The sequence below is a fragment of the Ictalurus punctatus genome, chromosome 14 (genome assembly GCF_001660625.3).
Source record: "Ictalurus punctatus breed USDA103 chromosome 14, Coco_2.0, whole genome shotgun sequence".
Classification (NCBI taxonomy): Eukaryota; Metazoa; Chordata; class Actinopteri; order Siluriformes; family Ictaluridae; genus Ictalurus; species Ictalurus punctatus.
In genome coordinates this window covers 20,818,080-20,839,422 of record NC_030429.2, presented here as the reverse complement: position 1 = coordinate 20,839,422, position 21,343 = coordinate 20,818,080, and the positions used below count along the sequence as shown (strand labels likewise).

At 38.1% G+C, this 21,343-nt stretch overlaps 1 protein-coding gene across 3 annotated transcripts in view; it reads right to left on the bottom strand.

Moving 5' to 3' along the window:
* Positions 1–21,002, bottom strand: part of fbln1 (fibulin 1) — a 30,194-nt gene extending 9,192 nt beyond the window's left edge. The window contains exons 1-16 of one of the 3 annotated variants that reach the window (XM_017486110.3): positions 20,396–21,002; positions 17,033–17,144; positions 15,536–15,668; positions 14,278–14,422; positions 13,776–13,826; positions 13,524–13,619; positions 12,714–12,851; positions 12,407–12,544; positions 11,379–11,522; positions 11,042–11,167; positions 10,119–10,244; positions 9,748–9,867; positions 9,539–9,670; positions 9,129–9,252; positions 5,206–5,351; positions 4,923–5,060 (exon numbers count right to left, since the gene is read on the bottom strand). In XM_017486110.3, coding sequence (XP_017341599.1) covers positions 4,923–5,060; positions 5,206–5,351; positions 9,129–9,252; positions 9,539–9,670; positions 9,748–9,867; positions 10,119–10,244; positions 11,042–11,167; positions 11,379–11,522; positions 12,407–12,544; positions 12,714–12,851; positions 13,524–13,619; positions 13,776–13,826; positions 14,278–14,422; positions 15,536–15,668; positions 17,033–17,144; positions 20,396–20,450 — 1,924 coding nt within the window. In that variant the 5' untranslated portion in view covers positions 20,451–21,002. Of the gene's footprint in view, positions 1–4,922; positions 5,061–5,205; positions 5,352–7,300; positions 8,578–9,128; positions 9,253–9,538; positions 9,671–9,747; positions 9,868–10,118; positions 10,245–11,041; positions 11,168–11,378; positions 11,523–12,406; positions 12,545–12,713; positions 12,852–13,523; positions 13,620–13,775; positions 13,827–14,277; positions 14,423–15,535; positions 15,669–17,032; positions 17,145–20,395 lie in introns of those variants that run through there. The other 2 variants (XM_017486111.3, XM_017486112.3) reach the window with 2 other exon arrangements.
* Positions 21,003–21,343: the final 341 nt, after the last annotated feature.

Sequence of the window (21,343 nt, the reverse complement as noted above, 5' to 3'; positions counted from 1 at the left end):
CTTATGAAAGTGGCTATGTAAAAACAGACAAACAAAAACTCAGTCATATTTTATTTTGACAGACCCTTCTCCTATGGATTAGAAGATTCAAGTTAAGTGGATATGACATTAGCTAATCTGCAGATACAAAGCTAAAATTTCCACTTTAACCCTCACTAAGTAAGCCATGTCATATCATCACCATCATGATTCTGATGTTCTAACTTGTTCTTACAAGTTATCCTGAAAAGTCTCATAACACAACTTTATACCAACAAAAACAAATATCAGAAGGATAGAAGATGGCCAAAGTGACCAAAACAAACCTCAAAACCTTAAGAATGTTAACCGCAACAAAAGATCAAACTGTGAGACTGTGGACATACTGTAAACTACATGCTTAATGTTTTGAAATGATCTCTTAGTGCTGGCAGAATAGTAAGTTCTCAAGTGATTCTCTTTCCTGCTGTGCATCAGTAACGTGCAACTTTGGTGCATATCGTCAAAGCGACGTTTTATTATCCCTCTACCACTAGGGGGTAGAGGCCTTATGTTTTTGTGGTATCTGTCCATACATTAATGTGTCCATCCTAGATTCACAATAGCAAGAACTCAAGAACAAGTGGTTCATTGTTTGTAGAATTTAGACTGAATTATCATTGTATCAAGCAGATGAACTGATCAGATTTTGGAATTTCTTCCAACAGGGACAAGGGTCCTTCATTTATATTTATATGTGAGTATATTCAAGACAAATTAGTAACAAGAAGGACCAGACTAGATGCTGTTGGCATTGAGTTTTATTTGTTGGGCTTGCAGCAATATTTAATATCTCCTAATACTCAATGAATGATAAGTGTTCCGTTACATACTGTAGAAAATGCAAAAATGTTGGTCTGCGCTAATTGATCATATTAATAAATATGAGGGTTTTTTCTTTTTCTTTTTTTTTAAATTAAGACCAGTTAACTCAAGTTCACAGGTTTTTTTTTTTTTTTTCTTCAGTCATTTTCCATGAATCTATATTTTTCTTCTCAATCTACAGCAGTATTGGGAAAGTAAACAAAGCATTTTCCACAAAGAAAAATCAGGTGAATGGCAGTAAGCATTTGTCAATCCTGGCTATAAAGGCTTCGCCAGTGAAGGTTTACATGTAAACAGTACAATTTATGGTTTTATGGTTACACTAGCTTGGAAAAGAAGTATATGACAGGATCTGTAATGAGCAGGTTTAACACTAAGGACAAATGCAAAGTATGAGTTGCCTAACCGCAGTATTGGATAATGACATGCTAGCCAACAAGTTATCCACTAAAGGGCATTGGAAAAAGCCCAAATGGCAAATACCACAGTTCAGTCTACAATAGAAAGTCCAGTAAGCTATCCCCAATGGGCCACCACAGAGGGTACAAAATGCCTGGGTAGGCGTGCTATGGGCAGTGTGGCCATCTTATACAAACACCCTTCAGCAACTGTAAAAGGAACATAGCTTTTGCCTTGCCTATTCTGTCTAAAATGCTAGTTGCATGGTTGATTTCTCAAGCTCAATTAACAATAAATCACCATGTGCAAATGCACAAAATGGAAGTTATTTTTAGTGTTCAAACTACACATTAAATTCTACAACACATGCTCCACTGATTGAGATTAAAGCATGAATGGAAAATACAATTTGTTGTCAGTAAGATGATACTGTAGTTTGGTTATTGTCCCCTTCTCAAGTAACCCTACAACCCAGACTTCTAATGGCCAGTGTTATATCCATAATCATGCAGAACTGCAATTACTGAAAATGTTTTATTACAAATTATAAAATCACATATTTTCAATCATAAACCTGATATTCCCTTTCTGAATGGTCGCAGAAGATAAATCTGCTGAGATGGATGCCCTGGCTCCCTGACTGAGCTCAGTCAGTGAATGATATCTGTCTGTGGAGGCTGTGGACCACCAGAGTAGAAAAACCCAAGTTTTAATTATTTATAGTAATTCTTACTCTGACAGGCACAGGAGTCTTCATGAAATTGGCAATACTTGTCGTCTACCTAATGATGCCATTTTGTGATTCATTCCCTGATGTGTCGAATCCAAAAGACGTGTGTGACGGCAGTCTTTTCTAGCCTTGGTGAACCTATTGCTTTTACAATAACCAAAATTGAATCAGCTTTTCTTGGTGAATGCAGAGTTTCCACTAGAAGTCAGCCTGAGAATAGTATGACAAGGTAGGATTTACTAATGTAAGGTAAGCTGGCTTATATATAGCAAAATTTCCTGACCCCTCAGTTGTACATTATTTACTCATCATTATGGATCTCATGACAGTTGGAGACTCTTATATACTTATATACTTTTCTTTCAAAACATTCTTATTTCTTTTGTGTGTTACTTTAATAAGTGGTAGCAGTCAATGATAGACCGAAGAAATTATAAACAGACACACACACAAACACACACACACACATACACACACATACACAAACACACACAATCCATTCAGAAAGCCTAACACGGTTACATTAAATTCCTTTGGTTTGTGTGAAGGACAGTAGCACAGACAACCTGTCTGTTGAGTCACTTCCCACCATGATGCCATTCCAGTACAAAGTTATTTCATTATTTGAAGCTGAATCATACCACAGGTGCACATCCCTGTCAAGTGTTCTGAAATTTTATTTTCATTTATTTATCTTGATTATCTAATCATATTATCTATTTATGCTTTTAATCACAATAAAAATGAATTCAGCCTGAGAACAGCCAAGCTGGAACCCCTTACGCAAAGAGACAACTGGTTTCATTTTTTCAGCAATCGTTCTTTCGGATGTTGGCCGATTCCCTAAAACCATGGCAGTCGGGGGGGGGGGGGGGGGGGGTTCACTCAGAAGTGTGCGGTTTTCTCTGCGCCTAAATTTTTGCTATGGTTATGTCACTGGTGGATCCTGCCAAAGTGTGATATGAGCACATGTGCAGAAGAAAAGGTCTGATGTAACAGTACTTTATTAGATAATATCAGAGGGGATTGTTAAGTAAAGGTGTGCATGGAAAGTCTCACACGTCCCTACGATCTGCATCCAACATATGGTTATTAAATAGTCTCATCCAATATGGAAAACATTTTGTTCATACGTACCTTAGAGGATGTAACGTACAGACAGTTTGTATGAGGATGAGGGGCCAGAGAAGTAAATTAATGGTGTTCAAAACAAACAGACAAAACTGAAGGTGCTAGCTTAATGTTTACATCATCTCATTCCTCACTTGAAAAGAGGCGTTAATTCTGATGCCTCAGCAAGGTTTAGTTTTGCAGTTTGTTCTAACTGTCCATGCCGGCAGTGTTTTCACTCAGATGTGAGAGCCATGAGAAACCTTCCACAGTTCAGACAGTGATGGATGTGAGAAGAAACTGATGCTCTCTCTTTTCATGTGTGTTCTTGGCAGAAGAAAACTCCAAACAAAAACGAAAAGGACATTTCTTAGCCACATCTAGTTGTGACCAGATATTTACAATAAGGAAATTCTAATTGACTGTAATAATGTGCCACTGCAAGAAATGAAAACTAATGGAGAACTTAAGAAATGAATTTCATAATCTCAGTTATCATAAACAACTGAAGGATATGGGATATATTTATTTATTTATTTATTTATTGACAAAATGGCTTTTAAGACTTTTTGTGAACACTGGCAAATTTATTTCATATGCTATTTTCATAATTTATCCATTGTCGGTACAATTGCTCAGACTTGTGATACCTCTGTCTTTGTCTAAGCCACTGTAGGTCCTTGGTGTAAGAAAGAGCCACAGTTTCCTTTGCATTAATAGTGAAACTCTGCATGTGGGAAAATGGGGATCTTCACAAGAAAGGCAGATGAGGTTTTTATGTGGTGGCCAACTTTGTGGCTCATGTGCCAAGCTAGACACTACAGAGGACTAGACGGAAAAGTATGCAACAATGAGCAACTGCATGAATCACACATCATGACATGATATTAGCATTCCACAGAACTATGGCTGCCTGCTGTTTGAATTACTTGCAATTATGTGCAATGTTTTGTTTGACTCTACCAACAGCATCAACATTTACCTTCTGATTTGGGGCATTTAAAGATATCGGCTATTATCGTTTAATAATGGGGTAACTCATCTATTAAAAAGGCAAAACTGTTATTACTGACCAGATTGACACAATGAATGTACATATGTCTGGGCAGATTAACGTTTTTTGAGAGCCTTCCTTGATGTATTATCATAAACCATTATTGTGAAAGCTTTAACCAGAAATTCATGTGACCTTCCTGTAACAAATACTCACCCATATAATAGAAGATCAAGTGTCTTCTGCATTTTTACTTGCATTTTTACCCCCCCCATCCAGTTCAGGAAGACATTACAACAATAACATTTTGGTCCCTGAAAATGGTTTGGGGATATTTCTAAGCAGACATGAATAAACAAAGCTAGCAGTCACTGAGTCAAGTGAAGTCAGCTCTGCCACAAGAGAAAAAAAAAATGTCCATGAACTTAGTGAGTGAAAAAAGTGCCTCATTCATCTAAATGGATGAACAGAACATGAACAGCTTTTCTCTAGAGGGGCCATGTAAAAGCTGAAGTGACCACAAAAGATGCAAGAGACTCTTAAGGCCTATCATCAACTGAACCAGTGCTGGAAGAGTGGTGTCACGATCACCTAAGTGGAATAAGCATCTACATGCTGTTTCCAAGCCTCTCAGTCTTCTTGTCCCTCTCTCCCACACAGAGACACATATGCAATTGGTTTGTTTAAAAAAAAAAAAAAAAAAAAAAAAAAGGCAGGAGAATCTTTCGTAATGCAAAATTAGGTCAGAAAACCACTTGAGGCAAATTAAATTTCCAGAGAACTGGGCCCCAGGGTTCAGCCTGTGATCATTGGGCATTGTTAAGCAGATGCCAGAGTGCCACTTACCCACAATCATGCCATGTTCAAAACGTTTAATGATGTCAAACGAGTTCTGGATGTTTCCCTCTTGAATGTCATAGACGATCTCTGGGGTATCCATATGTGGATAGTGGGATGGGGTTATGGATCTCAGGAAAACAATTTCTGGCAAGAGAAATAAGAATTAAAAGAATTTTTTTTTTAAAGGCACTGAAAATGGAATGAAATCCTTGTGTCTCGACCTGAAAGTCAATGTTTTTTGGTGATAAAGAATCATATAATTCAGATAAAAGTATTTGAAATAGTGTACCTTCTGGTTTAGTGAACTCTCTAAATGTTGGCAGAGAGATGACAGTGTGTGAGACAGAGTGAACAGGGTCCAGCACACAGGTGATATCATTGGGTTGACAGGACTTTATACAACGGATGATGTCAGAGCGATCAACCCTTGGTCTTCTGAAAAGAAGAAGGAAATGTCTTCCAATGCAGTGCTTAAACCATTTGCCGATCTAGTACACATTCTTATTATTTGTGATAATGCAGTCGAGCACAATGTTTCATCTGAACTGATGATTAAATGAACAATAATAGGGTGCCTTCCAGGGCAACTCAACTCACCACAGATCCTGATGCCCAACAGGCAAGTGAAAAGTCCACTATAAAAATATTATCTAAACAAATACAGTGCGCATTCTTAAAATGGGACTTGCATTTTAGCCAATCATGTTTTGCGGTGAGGAATCAAAATAGAATCACACAAGAGGAAAAAGACTTGGTGGTCAAGTTTCCTGTACTAGCCACTCATAGTTCTTTGCATTTCTCCTGTCAGGGTGAAGTTCTGACACTGATCTAAAGCCTGTTCAAGAAAATATTTGGTTTTGTGGAGCAGACCCAGCTTCACATCCAATAGTCTTATGCAGAATTTATGGGCAGAGGGAGTTGAGTCTTTGGAGACTCTGACTAGACGACTCCCATGTTTTAGCAGGCCTGTGCAATGGATTTACTTAAGACGTTGTTTGTGTCACAGGATAATCAGAAGCAGCTTTGGTAAAAAGCCAGAATGATGCACAGAAAAAGTGTTTTGTTGCCTCAGTATTTTCCCCATGCCATATACGTGCTTTCACTCATGCGTTTGGCTTATTAACATTTCAAAGGAAAACATCAGCTAAAGTGATTTCTTTATTATTGTATTTACTAAGTGAGAGAATAAAACTGACCTTTCGTCAACACATGTACACTGAGAAGTTTGCAAAATATCATTATACACATAAAAATAGTAACAGCTCCTTCATCCAGATACTTGTGCAGTCATATATGAGCTAATCTAATGTTTCACTGTGGTTATCAGCAATGCAATTTCTCAGACAAAGAGTGTTCATAGGATTCCTTTGCCAAATACTGTTAAATAATTTATTCTATTTGAGAACAACAGTAATATACAATTAAATCATGTATGGTTATTTGGCCTCTAAATGAAACACCAAAGAATACACGGTGGTGTTAGGGCTGAGATTAGTTAACCTTCCATCACTGCTTTCTTTCATCGGGATGCAGAAGCTGCAGCTAAACCTCAAGGCCTGGATTGGGTTACAGGCGTTCTTTCATGCTGAGAGGGGAGAAGCCCCTGACAGAAAAAGTCAAGCCACCACTGGGCATGGACTTGTAATTAGCAATTAGCGGGTGGGTCCACGTTTTGCTTAGATCAGAGCCAAAACCACAAAATGTTCTCCTCACCCATAATAACTCGCCTTGTGCACGGCACGCACAGAAGACAACTCGTAGAACTCATGGCAAGCGTTACGACTGACCATAGACTGGATTTACAAGGACATAAAGAACTGAACTGAACTCCTACTTTTAAGTTAGCATCTAACATCAAAGCTGACATGATTCTAATTATGCTTCATAATCATACAGGAGGTGGTCTCAAGATACACTTGAGAAGGAAAACATCTTTTTTTTTATGTCAGAGCCTATGGTCAAACACAAGATCCTTTTTTTCTGGTCATTATTATTTATAGTCAGCATGTTGATAAAGTCCCAACACAAACTCTGAAGCCCATCATTCTTGGTGCACAGTGGTGATGCTGCTGCACCACAAATTGTGCAGACCACCATCCAGTGCCCAGTCCCATAACTCACTGTCAGAAAGTAAGTAGCACACATCTATGCTTTTTTTTCTTTCTTTCTTTTTTTTTTAATCAATATTTTAAGAATGTGCTGTGCCTGACATGATTACCCAATACTCAAATTATTTTGAATGTTAATTGGATTTATGGCATTAAAATGACTGCTATATTCAAAATAGAATAGTAAATCAACATACTAAGAAAACCCCAAACTGGTAGTTATTTCAGGCACACTTGCTTGAATGTCTTTTAAATTAATTAAATTGTGAAAACATATCACTTAGACATTCTCATTTTATTATGCTGTAGAAAAAAATAGAAACAGACGAAAAAATAGTACAGCATCTCCTTATGAATGGATGACAGGGGATAGCTTTGTTTTTCCAAAAGCTCCATCTAGTGGCTCTAAATTATAAACACAAAGAAAATAGAACTGTAATTTAATGACTGTCCAGATTTGAATCAAAACTGCTCATAAAATATTCACTTAGCACTGGCCAGACCAAGACACAGATTATCTACTATTAGAGAGAATTATACTATTAAGCGGATTGTCTACTGCTTATGTGTGTGTGTGTGTGTGTGTGTGTGTGTGTGTGTGTGTGTGTGTGTGTGTGTCAATATGTCAATACTAATTTCTGTCTGTGCCAATAATTGTAAAATGTGTTTGGAGAAATATATTACTCATTTATACTGATGCATTCTTTTTATTTCAAGACAATATATTTTATGGGTAAATTTCCCAAACTGAAGGTTAGGTGCTCCTCATAAGATCAACATAGGAAATGAGACATTTAAAGGTACTAAAGGTACTTCCAAGTAATCTTGGAAGTCGCATATGGCATACAGTCATAGGTGAGCCCAACTGTAAAACCATCCCTATTCTGATGCGCCCCCTATTCATACAGTACATGAATATCAGATATCTATGTAAAAACCCATATAAAGTATTTTTGATTTAACCAAACCTGAGGAGACCATATCTGTTATTGATGATGCCTATATAAATTCAGCTTACTACCAACAAAACCAGTAAGTGTAAGATGTTTCGAAAATCATCCGCACTCATTAATTAATACATTATTGCTGTTTCAGAGTAATTGTTTACTTTAATTGTTTCTAGGTAGGAAGAATTAATGCAAAAAAAAGTTTTCTAAGGATTACTAATCAATTTATCATCATGGAAATGGACTGAATTGCTTAGGTCTTCTTCAGTTACAAACACCCGTATTTTGGAAAGATAGGTGCTGAGATTCCCAAAGCGCCACAGTTTCATTTCCAGTAAGATTTCAAAGTCCTGCGGCACAGAAATTGGCTTCTGAACCACAATGACACCTCCGTTCTCTAGCCTCTGTGCCGCAAAGTAGCCTGCCTGGTTTCCGTCCACTATGGCCACCTGCAGATTGTCCCCAAGCACAGTGTTGGAAGGGCCCATGCGGAAGATGTTGGTGGGTACAGGGATGTTGGTGGGAAAAGTGAGGTGGTAGTAGGTTATTCTCACAGGCAAGGCCAGGCATTCACTAGTCTCATTGCAAGGCAAGCGTTCACAGCGACTGCAAAATGGGACACAGAGAGATGGAGGAAAGAAGATGAAAGAAGGAAATGTTAGGGTGATGCAGTGCTCGACATGCAGTGAAGGTAAGGAATGGCATATGTATGGTGTAAACAGAGCCATCATGATTTTCGCCCTTTCTCTTAAGGCTTCTTAGTTAATATCTACAGTGTACAGTGTAATACAGCTTGCTTTTAAATATACAGTAGTGCACCTTAAATGTCTATATGATGCGTTGTTCCCAGATTGACTTTAAACCATCTTAATGTTTCAGAGAACACAAACCTCTTGTTTCCATCTTATATCTTTCAAAGCTTACAAAATACAGGCTACATTAGTCAGTTGCAAACGTTAGGCATGAGGATCCATTAAGCCATTATTACTGTATTGCATGCAGTGTTTCAGTGAGAAAGAAGCCCACAGAATTGCACTGCGCCCACCTATCAAACATCTTTGTCATTCCTCCAACATTTTGTCATGTGCAGTCATCTGATGCCATTTCATAATGAATCTTGTGTTTGCTTATACTTAGTATAAATCCATGATACTTACGTTTCACTTGAGCGCCTGTAGTTGGGAGGACAATCGAAATTCAGACATTTGAATCCTCCTTGAACGTTAAAGCAACTCTCCGTCTCCGAGCAAGTGTGTGTCCCTGTCACACACTCATCAATATCTACTCATGAAAAAGACAAAAGATAATATTAATAGACTTGTAAGCCCTTACTCATGGTTGAGTTCCATGGTTGTCCATGTTTCATTTCAGGACACATACTCATTAAACAAATAATTGTTTTGGGTAGAGACTAGCAGTGGTCTACTTGTTGGTCTAATACACATATCTCACAAAATCAGAGTAAAATGTGGTTTACAATTTGAAAAAAAAAAAAAGTTAATGGCTTCCAGATGTATTATAGAGTAAAATCATCTGCAGACAATTTAGGCTTTTTTATATTTTTTACCCTGGCAGCTGCGTCCATTAGGGGCAAGTGTGTAGCCGTCGGTGGGACATGTGCAGTGGAAGCTGCCTGGTGTGTTGTGGCAACGGTAGGAACAGATGTGCCCTCCAGTAGGCAAAGCACACTCATCAATATCTGAGGAAAGAGAATGCATTCCAGTTAAATTAAAGCTTTTATAAAAATTTAAATGAAAATTAATTTATTGTACCTACCTTCACACGTAGATCCATCCACATCACTCAGTTGGTAGCCTCGGCGGCAGTAGCACTGGTAGGAGCCGTAAACGTTGGCACACTCTTGACTGCAGGGACTGCTCTCACACTCATTGAGGTCTGAATGTCAGCCAGCCAGAGGGTGAGAATATTCATAATCGTGCTTCTCAAGAGCTTGATTCAGTACAACTCAAACTCTAACTATTGTATTAGTTTGTAAAGCATTTGTTACAAAGCTTGCTCCTAGCAGTTTACTATTCTGATAGTTTAACTCTAAATTTACACTATTATACCTGATTTATCAAATAATCAACTTTACAAGTGTGTAATTATTAGAATCATTTTAAATCAGAGTGCTACATGAATCTTACCATTACAGTTCCTGCCATCACTGGCTAACTTGAAACCTGTGGTGCAGCTGCATTTGTAGGACCCCATGATATTGTCACACTTATGTGCACACAGGCGACCAGGATAGTGCCGGCATTCATTAATATCTGAAATCAGAGAAAAAGTATGAGAGTAAATATGTCTGTCTAATAGAATCATTTATTAAAAAATGAAGGCCCAGGGAATAAACAGTCATCTATCTGTAAGAGTTTACTGTTAACCATAACACTGGAAAAAGTGTACATGAAAGCCTCAGCTCAACCATGTCCCATCTTTCATTTTAACTAGCTAGCTAAAATGTACACTATATAGCCAAAGGTTTGTGGACACCTGACTATCGTACCCATATGTGCTTTTTGAACATTGCATTCCAGATTTAGTCCCCACTTTGCTGTTATAATAACCTCCACTATTCTGGGAAGGGTTTCCACTAGATTTTGGAGCGTGGCTGTGGGGATTTGTGTTCACTCAGCTACAAGAGCATTAGTGAGGTCAGACATTGATGTTGGGTGAGGAGGTCTGGGGTGCAGTCACTGTTCCAGTTCATCCCAAAGGTGTTCAGTGGGGTTGAGGTCAGGGCTCTGTGCAGGACACTCAAGTTCTTCCACTCCAAACTTGGCAAACCATGTCTTAATGGATTTTTCTTTGTGCACTGGGGCATTGTCATACTGCGACATATTTGGGCTCCGTAATTTCAATTAAGGGACATTGTAATGCTACAGCATATAACGACATCCTAATCAATTTGGGGAACACCCACATATGGATGTGATGGTCAGGTGTCCACCTGCTCTGACATATAGTGTTGCTCTGGAATAGAGCTAGAGATGATGTACTATAAGACTGAAACTGGAAGAGGAAACTGAATGTAAATGTAATTCATAATGTAAAAACGTGCTCTCACCCTCACAGACCCTGGTGATGCTGTTAAAGTTAAAACCAGATTTGCATTCACAGCGGTAAGAGCCCACAAGGTTAACGCAGCTGTGACCAGTACACACATCATCTGTACCAGCACACTCATCAATATCTGAAAAGCATATGAACAACGTTACTCAACTGTTGCATCTCATGTTTGCATAGATAGATAGATAGATAGATAGATAGACAGATAGATAGATAGATAGATAGATAGATAGATAGATAGATAGATAGATAGATAGATAAGTCACAGGTAAAAAAGGTCAATAATTAAGATAAAACAGATAGATAGATTAATCCACTAATCTGTTTTTCCATACCCACGCAACGTGTGCCCTCAGCATTAAGGTGGTATCCACGGCCACAGTTAACAGAGTTCCTCTGGCATGTGTATGAGCCAACAGTGTTCAAACACACCTGACCAGCTGGACATGGTGCTGTCACACTCAGACACTCATTGATATCTGAGGCACAAAGAAGAATATACAACATGCATGGTGTTATATAAGTAATCTATAAAAGGGCACATGGATTTTTTTTATCACTGAACTAAGTGTAATTTTGTGTGCACTCAAGGATACTGCCTCATTTTGTTGTGTAATATGCATAATGATAATAAAGTTGACATTGATTTCTGTTTCTAAACCATTTAATTTATATATGGAAGATTATGTACTTGGTTACATGGTGACAGCATTTGGTCACCTGCCAATTCCCACCCACCAGTCAGCTCTCCCTATCATACGCCAGTTACCAGCTGAGGAGGTGGAATGGGTGAAGCCAGCCAATAACATCTTTTCAAACTGCTGTTCATGCTGCGTCAATGGGCAGAGTAATACACTCGGAGGAAAGTGCTGTTCACCTTCTGTAGACATGAGCCTTGGATGGCAAGTGTTTGCTCTGTTAACTTGACAGTTACGTTTAAAAATATGACAGATATTGTGATATAGTACATCTCTTTCATGAAAGATTTAGCATATAACCAAACATCAATTTACATAGGATTTAATAGATTTGTAAATAGATGCTTGTTTGCATTAAATTATAGCCACACATGCTTAAATATAACACCATAAATTACTTAATGTCATTTCCAAAATAATGGGCCAAATCTGGAATTTTATGTTTATACAAATGCTTAAAATGCTGTAACTTGATGTTGACAACACTGTCTAGGATGCTGCGATGCATGTGTTTTAAGACAATGAGCAGTGGGGCCAGTGTTGTTCTGAAATCCCTGACTGTGATTTTAAACAGAATAATTATTGTATCTACATCTAATGTATCTAAATAAACATTATATCATTAAACTTTAATAAGGAGTGTGTGGATTGTAGCTGCTAATTACCAATGCAGCTGCCTAGAGCATCCTGTATGAATCCCATATGGCATTGCACCTTCGGCCGGCAGCGGAATGACCCCGGCGTGTTCTGGCACTCAAACTCCAGAGGACAGTTATGAGTGTTTGTCTCACACTCATCAATATCTAAATGAAAAAGACAAGAAAACAGATATTCAGTTTGTGGTTGCATGCACATTTTTAGTCATTATTTCTCCTGAGGCTGAAGAAAGGCTTGATTAACCTTTTAAATCAAACTTAACACATTTCCATTAAGAATTAGCCTCGGACTTGATGTTTAGGTGTGTTAAATGACCTTTGCAGCTGTTGTTGTCAGTGAGCTCATAGCCTGTGCCACAGCTGACCTCCCTCTGGCAGCGGTACGAGCCCTGAGTGTTAATACAGCGTTCACCAGGATTGCAGTGATGAGAGCCCAGCAAACACTCATTAATGTCTCCAAAGAGGAATCATACGGGAGAGTGTATGTGTGGGGGTCAGGGTATAAGAAGAGAAAGAAAGACAATAACGGGTCATGATCTGTGAAGCAGATATGAAAACCTTCCAAATATTTTCCAAACGTGAAATAACGTTTAAATATATGCTATATTAGGGAAAGACACTAGATTGGATATGATGATGTATAGTATTTCTGAGACATGTTTTTGAAATACATAATACAATTTTGTTATAATATATATATATATATATATATATATATATATATATATATATATATATATATATATATATATATATATATATTTTAGGGTCATCGACGAAAGCAATATGTAATTTGTGATTTCTGAAGGATGTTCAACATTAGCTATCAACCACCACAAAGCTAACCTTAGAAACTGAAATAGCATCTCATATGGCCTTTACAAAATGTATTTTTGCATTTCTTTTTTTTTTTTTTTTTTAAATTGAGCAATACTGTATTTTATTTTGACACATTTTATCCACAGTATTTTGCAGATTACTCTGATACATTTACATTTAAAGTATTTTCTTCGATTCCTGAATAGATGTATATATCCAGATGTACTGTATATAACCAACAACAAATTTATAGAATATGTTATATGTAGGTCATTCATGGATAATACAATTATTTAGTCTTTTCTACCTTCACAGTTTTTCCCATCAGGTTTGAGCTTATAGCCTGTAAAGCAGGCACAGGCGTTATTTCCTAGACAGCTGTGAGCACAGTTCCCAGGTCCAACTGTGACACACACACACACACACACACACACACACACACACACACACACACACACACACAAATGTTAATATTCTAATATCTATCACATCTCTTTAAAGGAGTAATAGCAGCATGATGACTGATAGGTGTCAATGAAAGGCTTGACGTCACACGTACCTTTGCAGTGTTCACCTGAACCTGATTGCTCCCCAACAATACCACTGTTCTCTAGAGATATGATGACATTCATGAGCATACAAATTATAATTATAGAGGGTGATAAATACTGGAGTCAAACTATTTTTTTTTTTTTACAATAAACCTCAAGTATAGAGCATGCTGATGAGGGCCCACTAGATGGTAGCAGAATCCTTACAGATAGAGTACAGGATTTACTAAGGGGTAGTGTGGAAATACCACCGTTTCTCCACAAATCAGATTGTCGGCAATTATTGGATAATGGCTCTGTCTACTTTTCAAAAACAATAGATACATACAGATACATATACTGTTGAAATTTTAGAATACCACCCTAACTAGGACATATATGCCAGACTTTAGTTCACAAGGCTGCAGGATGAGAACATGATAATTAAAGATCTGTTAAAACATCTTGCTTGGTACATCGGATGTTCTATTATCACTGTATGATTGACTGAAGAGTAGTTTTTTTGCTTACCTTGTGTAGAGTTGCTGCCACTTTCTGCTGATTTGCCTGTACAGCAGGATTGAAACACAGAGCCACACTGGGAGCTGAGTTTGAAGTCACAGGTCAGACCCTTCTTCTGAGCCTCCCGACCTAGTAAACAACACTCGCAACACACCTACACACAGGAGCAGGAGCACACAGAGCTTAAAAAGTGCTCTATAGAACTTATCAGGGGTATTCACTTTACAAGTTTTATCACTTTGTGAACTTGGGAGGTAAGGCACATGTAAAAAATCTCAATTCACAGTGTCTGACTTAATCTACATGCTAAAAATGAACGCTGATAAACACAGACAGATTGTCTGGTACAGGCTGCTGGTGATATCTGGTGATTTTGTGCCAATATTCACCAGAACAAGAATGAACATGTTGCTGCAATTATGATTAGTGCAATTGGAAACATACAATGTTGGCAACAAATGAAACAAATGCTAATAAAGCACTCTATAAACTTATGTCTGATTGTTGGTTTTAGAGAACTCTTCAAATTCACCCAAGGATTAATTAATATTTGTATACAATTGTACATTAAGCTACAAAATTGAGTCTAGTGTATATTAATTTGGTAATCTGATACTAAAGATAATTTTATCATGTCAGGACACAATCATTCAGCGCTCTCAGATGCAATCGTGCATGTTGTTCACACACATTAGCCACACAAGCATATTCCCCACTGCTGTGCAAATGTGCACTACTGTAGAATAATCACATTCTGAAAACCAGGTTACACATTATCATTTCAGAGCCACTTTAGAAGCATATCTAAAATACAAAATGAAATAGATCACACAGTCAGTCATGACTAAAAAAAATTTCATTGACAGGGTTAAATACAGGACAAATGAAGTAAAAAGCACCTCTCTTTCAGCACTAGCTCAGTACATTAAATACACACCCTGTAATGGCCGATTGTCAGTTATTAATCATTTAATGACTTAAAGCATTACTCCTGACAGGACTTTACTGGCCTAGTGACAACCGTTGAAAGCAGGCTGACAGATTTAAATAAATGTTCAGAAAGCTAGCACCTGCTGAACATTAAATTGCCTTCAGGCATGCAAGGTTTGTTTTTTCCATTTCTGTCATAAGTACAAGAATGGAGGCTCAAATTATTCCAAATCTCTAGTAGCATTTGTCAAATCTGGTCATCCTAAATGTAAACAGATTGGAATGCTTTTTCTCTAAATCTTGGAAAGGAGCCACACAAAAATGGTATATTCAGTACCTTAGCGGTTTTAGTCTCACAGGTGCTTCCAGATAGGAGAGCATCACAGCTGCCATGGTCTTTGGCCATACTGATACCACTATTACAGGCGATGTCTTCCAGTACTGCTGCACAGCACTGTTCTTGGGCTATCCTATAAGAAATCAATATCATGATAAGAAATTAATATCATGAATATAATAATAGCAATATCATATTTAATATTACAATGTTGAAAATACAAAACCTATTAAAACTACTGTGGACCAGTGGACCAGTGGACCCTTGGAATATGAGACAGCAAAAGACTTTGCTTAATCACTCCTTTACTGATGCCATTTAAAACTGCTGTTCAAAAGAGCGTAATGATCTCTAGTGTACACCTTCAAACATTGCATCATTAAATAAAACAGACACATGCATTTTCCGTGAGCTGGCCCAGAAATGGTGAGAATGCATCATTTACAGTATAATGCACATGCATAAGCAAAGAGCTACTCTCTAACTACATCTGCCTTATAGGAACCCTCTCTATTTTATTCTGCTCTCTTCTCCTGTCATCCATTGTTGAAGTGCCTTTTAAGGGCACAGAAGCTTTCCTGATTTTTTTTTTCTTTTGATGTCTGAAATAATCCACAGATTTCCTGTTATTGCTCCCTTCTCTTCTCCATCGCTTCTCCATTCTTTCACCTCAGTGGTATTTCCTGGATTTGGAAATACCCCCTTGACTAAGCTCCCCATCTCCCCACCAATCCCCCTCCTAAAACCAAAACCCTGTCTCCCTTCTCACACTCTCTAATTTGAACAAATTCTCGATTCACTGACTTGCCAAAACAAACGCATTTGCCTTTGGACGGGCAGACGGAGTAACCCGTTTGGTTTGGAAATGCGTTGAACATTTGGCAGCATTCTCTTAGTTGCACTAATGTTAAAGTTGCTACCAATCTCTCACTATCTGTCTCTGGAAAAGGGTCAGAAATAGCCTTCACTAGAAGAAGCATTTTACAGGAACCACCAAAGACTGCTCTTTATTATTATTATTAAATTCTGAGAAGGCCCCACACTGAAATGCACTAAATGGACTCATTACTAAAATGTACTCACTTTTCTTTTCCCAGATATTACTACACAAGTATTGCTCAATAGATTATGAATTTAGAACAACCTGTGCAGATGAATATTTTCAAACCACCAGACATGCAACATTGCCAAATCCTCCTGGGGGCGTACAGGACAAGACCGGCATGTGGTTTACTATGTAACGTGACTCAGCAGACAGCTGGGAGAGAGAATCTGAGATCTTTTTCACCACTGAGAGCATGGTGAGTTTCATTATCCTGGCCATCAGTATACATGCCATGACCATTTACTTCAAAATATTATAGACAAGTAATAAGAACAAATCCATAAGCAAAGGATAGTATGTGCCTTTATTTGAATGGAAAATAGAGCTCGATTGAGCATGCTTGCAGGTGGTTGAAGGTGAATGCTGAGATAAACCAGACAGTGTATTCTAACCTGCAGGTAGTAGATTCTGAAATTAGATGGATACGTGTGCAGTCCTGGGATTCTGTGGCCTTCTCTCTACCATCCTTACAGCAGTAATCCAGTGAGATTGGATCTGCAGTTTCTAGGGAATAGACAGTTACTCAGTTGTAAGTTATGCAAACAAAGAGGAGCTTTTATTTGGACCACTGTAGATCCACTGGACTGGATTTGCCATGACTTGCCCAGTATAAAAGGTTTCAGCAGTAGGGTCAGCAGATTATATCATATAATCTTTGGTTCTCTTGTTAGAGCATCTGGGTATGGTGAATGATATCTAGAATGGTGTCAACTAATTTCCGTGTGAAAATTGAAGGAAAGCGTATCCACAGACTAAATATATAAGCTAAAAATAAGTGAAGAAAGACTTCTTGTCTGTACAGTGTAACCTATGAATTCTCTCAAAGTTTGTGTGTTCGTCTGTAAGCATTAGGTCCTTGTGCTATGTCCCTCGAAAGTATACAGGGTTGTTAGAGTTGGAATGTTATAAGGCATTTTTCTAACACTGTTTTTTATTAGTTTCGGACTGTGTAAGAATTTCACAGCAAATGATTTTTCCCCTTTTACACAGTTCCTGAGTTGTTCTGTGGATATCACTGTAAAGTTTCTAATTGTTGCATCAGAATTTTTCACTTGATTTCCTTACTATTTTATATTTATTTTTGAATGTCTGTGCTTCAGTATTGTCTGGTACACTGTGTATGATACTTATGTTTCCACAGATATTTTCCACTACACCAGATGCTGTTGAACATATTAAGAAGTTAAAGACATTTATTGATTTGCAGTCAGTCAACAATGTACTTCCTGTCTGTCTGTTCTTCTAAATTAAAGTTCAAAATATCTAAACAAGGTCTGCTCTTGTCATTTCATCAAATATATTCATTTCCCTGTGGTTTGCTTGATCGGCCAAACACAAAATACCTTTGGCAGTTGAGTCTTTTGGCCTCCCTTTGGCTTTAGCATGCAGCACATTGCCAAGCTGGTTTTATGCATGAAATTCCCTTTAAATGGATCATAATTTTGGCTAAGACACCATTTTTTTCAGGTTAGAACATAGTTCAAAGAAATATATTCACAAGATGGCTAAGTTACAAACAAGTCCCCATTTCCCCAGCTCCCTAGTCTATTTCACTCCCTATTATCAGTGGATTCTTTGGCTTGCCAGGGCCCCCTGTATCCTAAGTCCCCATTGTGATTCACATAAGCCTCCAAAACCTGCCAAGGCACAACACAGAGACAATATGCATATGCAGAGTGCTCATGAAAGACTCAGCTATTGAGAGAAAGGGATTGCTCAAGACACATAAAGATAGAAAGACATACAAAAAGAAAGCCATTTCTGGCTGATGCTAAACAATAGAGTTGTGATTAACTTTAGCTGTGCTTTCCTTTAGCTGATAAGTAAAACACCCATACTTTCTACTAAGCCTACCTTACTCAGCCTGTCAAAACCTGCTCTCCTCTCCCTCTTATAACAATACACAGTTGTGTTCAGTTACAGAGTTGTAAAAAAATAAAATTAAATTAAAAAAGGCAGTGTTTTTTGTTTTATTAGTCCAGGCAATTTATCCAGGTCCAATGGCTTTCCCAGATCTCCTAATGCTCCCTCTCTTAAACCCTGAATCCCATCTTGGAACACATCAACCCTCAGAACTTAACACTTAACACAAAAACATAGTCCAGGCTTAAAGAGTCTGGTCTTTGAGAAGCACCCCCACAGGCGCTCAGGACTCTGATCACATAACACATGTTTTGGAAGAGATGGCCCTAGATGGAAAGCCAGGTACTTTGGGATCTCAATGCAAGGTAGAGCTTGGTAGAGAAAAACAATATAAATTTCAATTTTCAGCAATGGTATAGACCTGACATAAACTGCATGTACCTGTTGAGGTGTAGTCAGTCACCCATCCATGTTAGGACAGATGTTGCTTGCTACTTAGTTTTGAAGCATGTCACTTGAGGAGGAATGTCCCAGAGATTATTGTTCATTGTCCATCAACTTCATAGTCAACTAAAACATGAGTGATGACAGTACGAATTGGCTGCATCATACTTTCAGAGCATGATGTCATTAGTGCTTTTCTTGGTGTTTGAATAACTAGATTATATAGGATGAGGTCAAATTTGCTCCTGTGTATTTATATTGGTGTAGGGCTCCAATCTCACAGTTTTCCATGGAGAAACATCAATATGATGTTACATGTTGTGTGAAGTGCTATGCAGAAGAAATTAGCAGTAGCCAATGCTCAGTACTGCTAACCCCACCCCTAAGTACCATTGGGTGCTTGTCTTGAGTGGGTAACAAATATATTAAAATTGTGCCTTTTGGTACTGGACCTGTGGTACTGGACCAGCAATAGATAAAGCACAGTTCAAGTTTTAAGGTGTTTTCAGACCTTTACAACTTGTACATTAAAAACATAAATCATATCAGAAACCATTAGGGTACTAATACATACAATACACAGTGTACAAACAAATTAGCACAGGAAAATCCTGTCTATGAGAATCATGTTTTTGGGTAGCTGACTCTTTTATACTCTGTAACATAACATTAGTGTTGTTCTAATAAAGTTAGTAAGGTTCTATCTGGGTTACAGATGATTGTGGGAGATTCTGTTCCTGTGATGACTGTGACTGTGTGAATACTATTTAATACTAAGGTTAAAATAACATGAATATGAATTAGAACATGGACATCCCTGCTGAGAAAAAAGAAAAGAAAAAAGAAACCATCACAGAAATTCTAATGGTTTCCACTACAAATACAGGGTTAGCTAACCATTAGCTAACAAACCATTAGCTAACCATTAAAACCATTACCATGATTGGTCCTTAATGGTATGCACTACATATAACATGCCACCAGTAGAGACCCAGAGGAACCATTACAGTCTTCATTAAAGTCAATGCAATTCCCATCATAACCATTAAACCCATTAAAAATGCAATGAGGGTTTGTTGTTGTTGTTGTTGTTGTTGTTGTTTTTCAAGCAGGGATGTTAATGAAGCAATCTTTTTCAGGTCTAATATGACATGGATCTTAACTTGGATGCTCTTTAAAGAGGTCCTCCCTAATGTGCTCTATTGTAAATACTATTTTTAAATATTGTATATGGAGCGCTGTAATCTAAAACGAGAAAAACAATCATTACTTGTTTTGAGAGCAAATGAAGTGCAGGGACGCACGCGAGAAAAAAATAAAAAAAAATTTAAAAAAAATTTAAAAAGGGGGGATCTATAGTACCGGCAACATTGTTTGTATTAAATCTGTAACATAAAGCGGTGATGAATAGAGCTCATCGCGATCCATGACGAGGAAAGGTTACTTACCTTGACTGCGTATCACACAGCACAAAGACAAGAGGACGATCAGCCTGAGAGCCATTCTAACGCGCAATTTTTAAAACTGGTCTCCAAAGATTCACAATCGAAAGGAACCTGTATGTGGGTGTGTTAGATACAAGAAGAAGAAAAAAAGACCGCCCAATTAGTGCGTTTAAATGCCTGTGAGGGGGCGGGTCAGTCTGCTCGAGGCGCTCAGTTTTGGTAAAGCACGGGCTTCACAATCTCAGTGACGCACGAGATTTCAAGAGACGCGGCTTCCCAAAACTATGTCTAAAACCTCAAGAGTACGACAGATTGGTGCGTTTGGTTACGCAAGAAACGCACACTAACATACTAAAGAATATGAGTCCATGGAGAGTAAGCATGGATAGTAGCACATGCTCTGTCTTAAAATGATAGAAATCAGCAATTCCTGAACGCAGCGTGTGCTATAAGAGTACCTGCTATTAGGAGCGTGGACTAGAAATATAAGAGCGTTTTAAGACCAAACAGCTGGGATTGGAAATTGTTTTAAAGGGGCGCTTACGTGAAACATCTGGATCGCTTTGGTGGTGAGCTGTCTGCTGCGGTTGCGTCCAGACGCTGCAATATGAGACCCAAAAAAAAAAAGTTATGACTAGAACTAAAACTAGTGTTTGTTAGGTGAATGCAGAAGAATGGTTGCTTTTTGTAATATTTATGGTGCTTCACTGCGGACAGGACTTGGCTCGCGTCATTACGCAGCGATATTTCAAGCAGCCGACACTCTCCACTGGAGACACGGTTTGATTTTATAGAGTCCTAACAGCAGTCGCAGCTTCAATACTTTTGGTTTCGGGGAACCAAATGGCTGCCCTTTTACTTTGCTGAACGAGCTTATGACGCTCACTCACACATTAAATTTCCGCTGGGAAGCCTCCTGTTTCCCTACTCAAAGGACTAATTTCCTGAAAT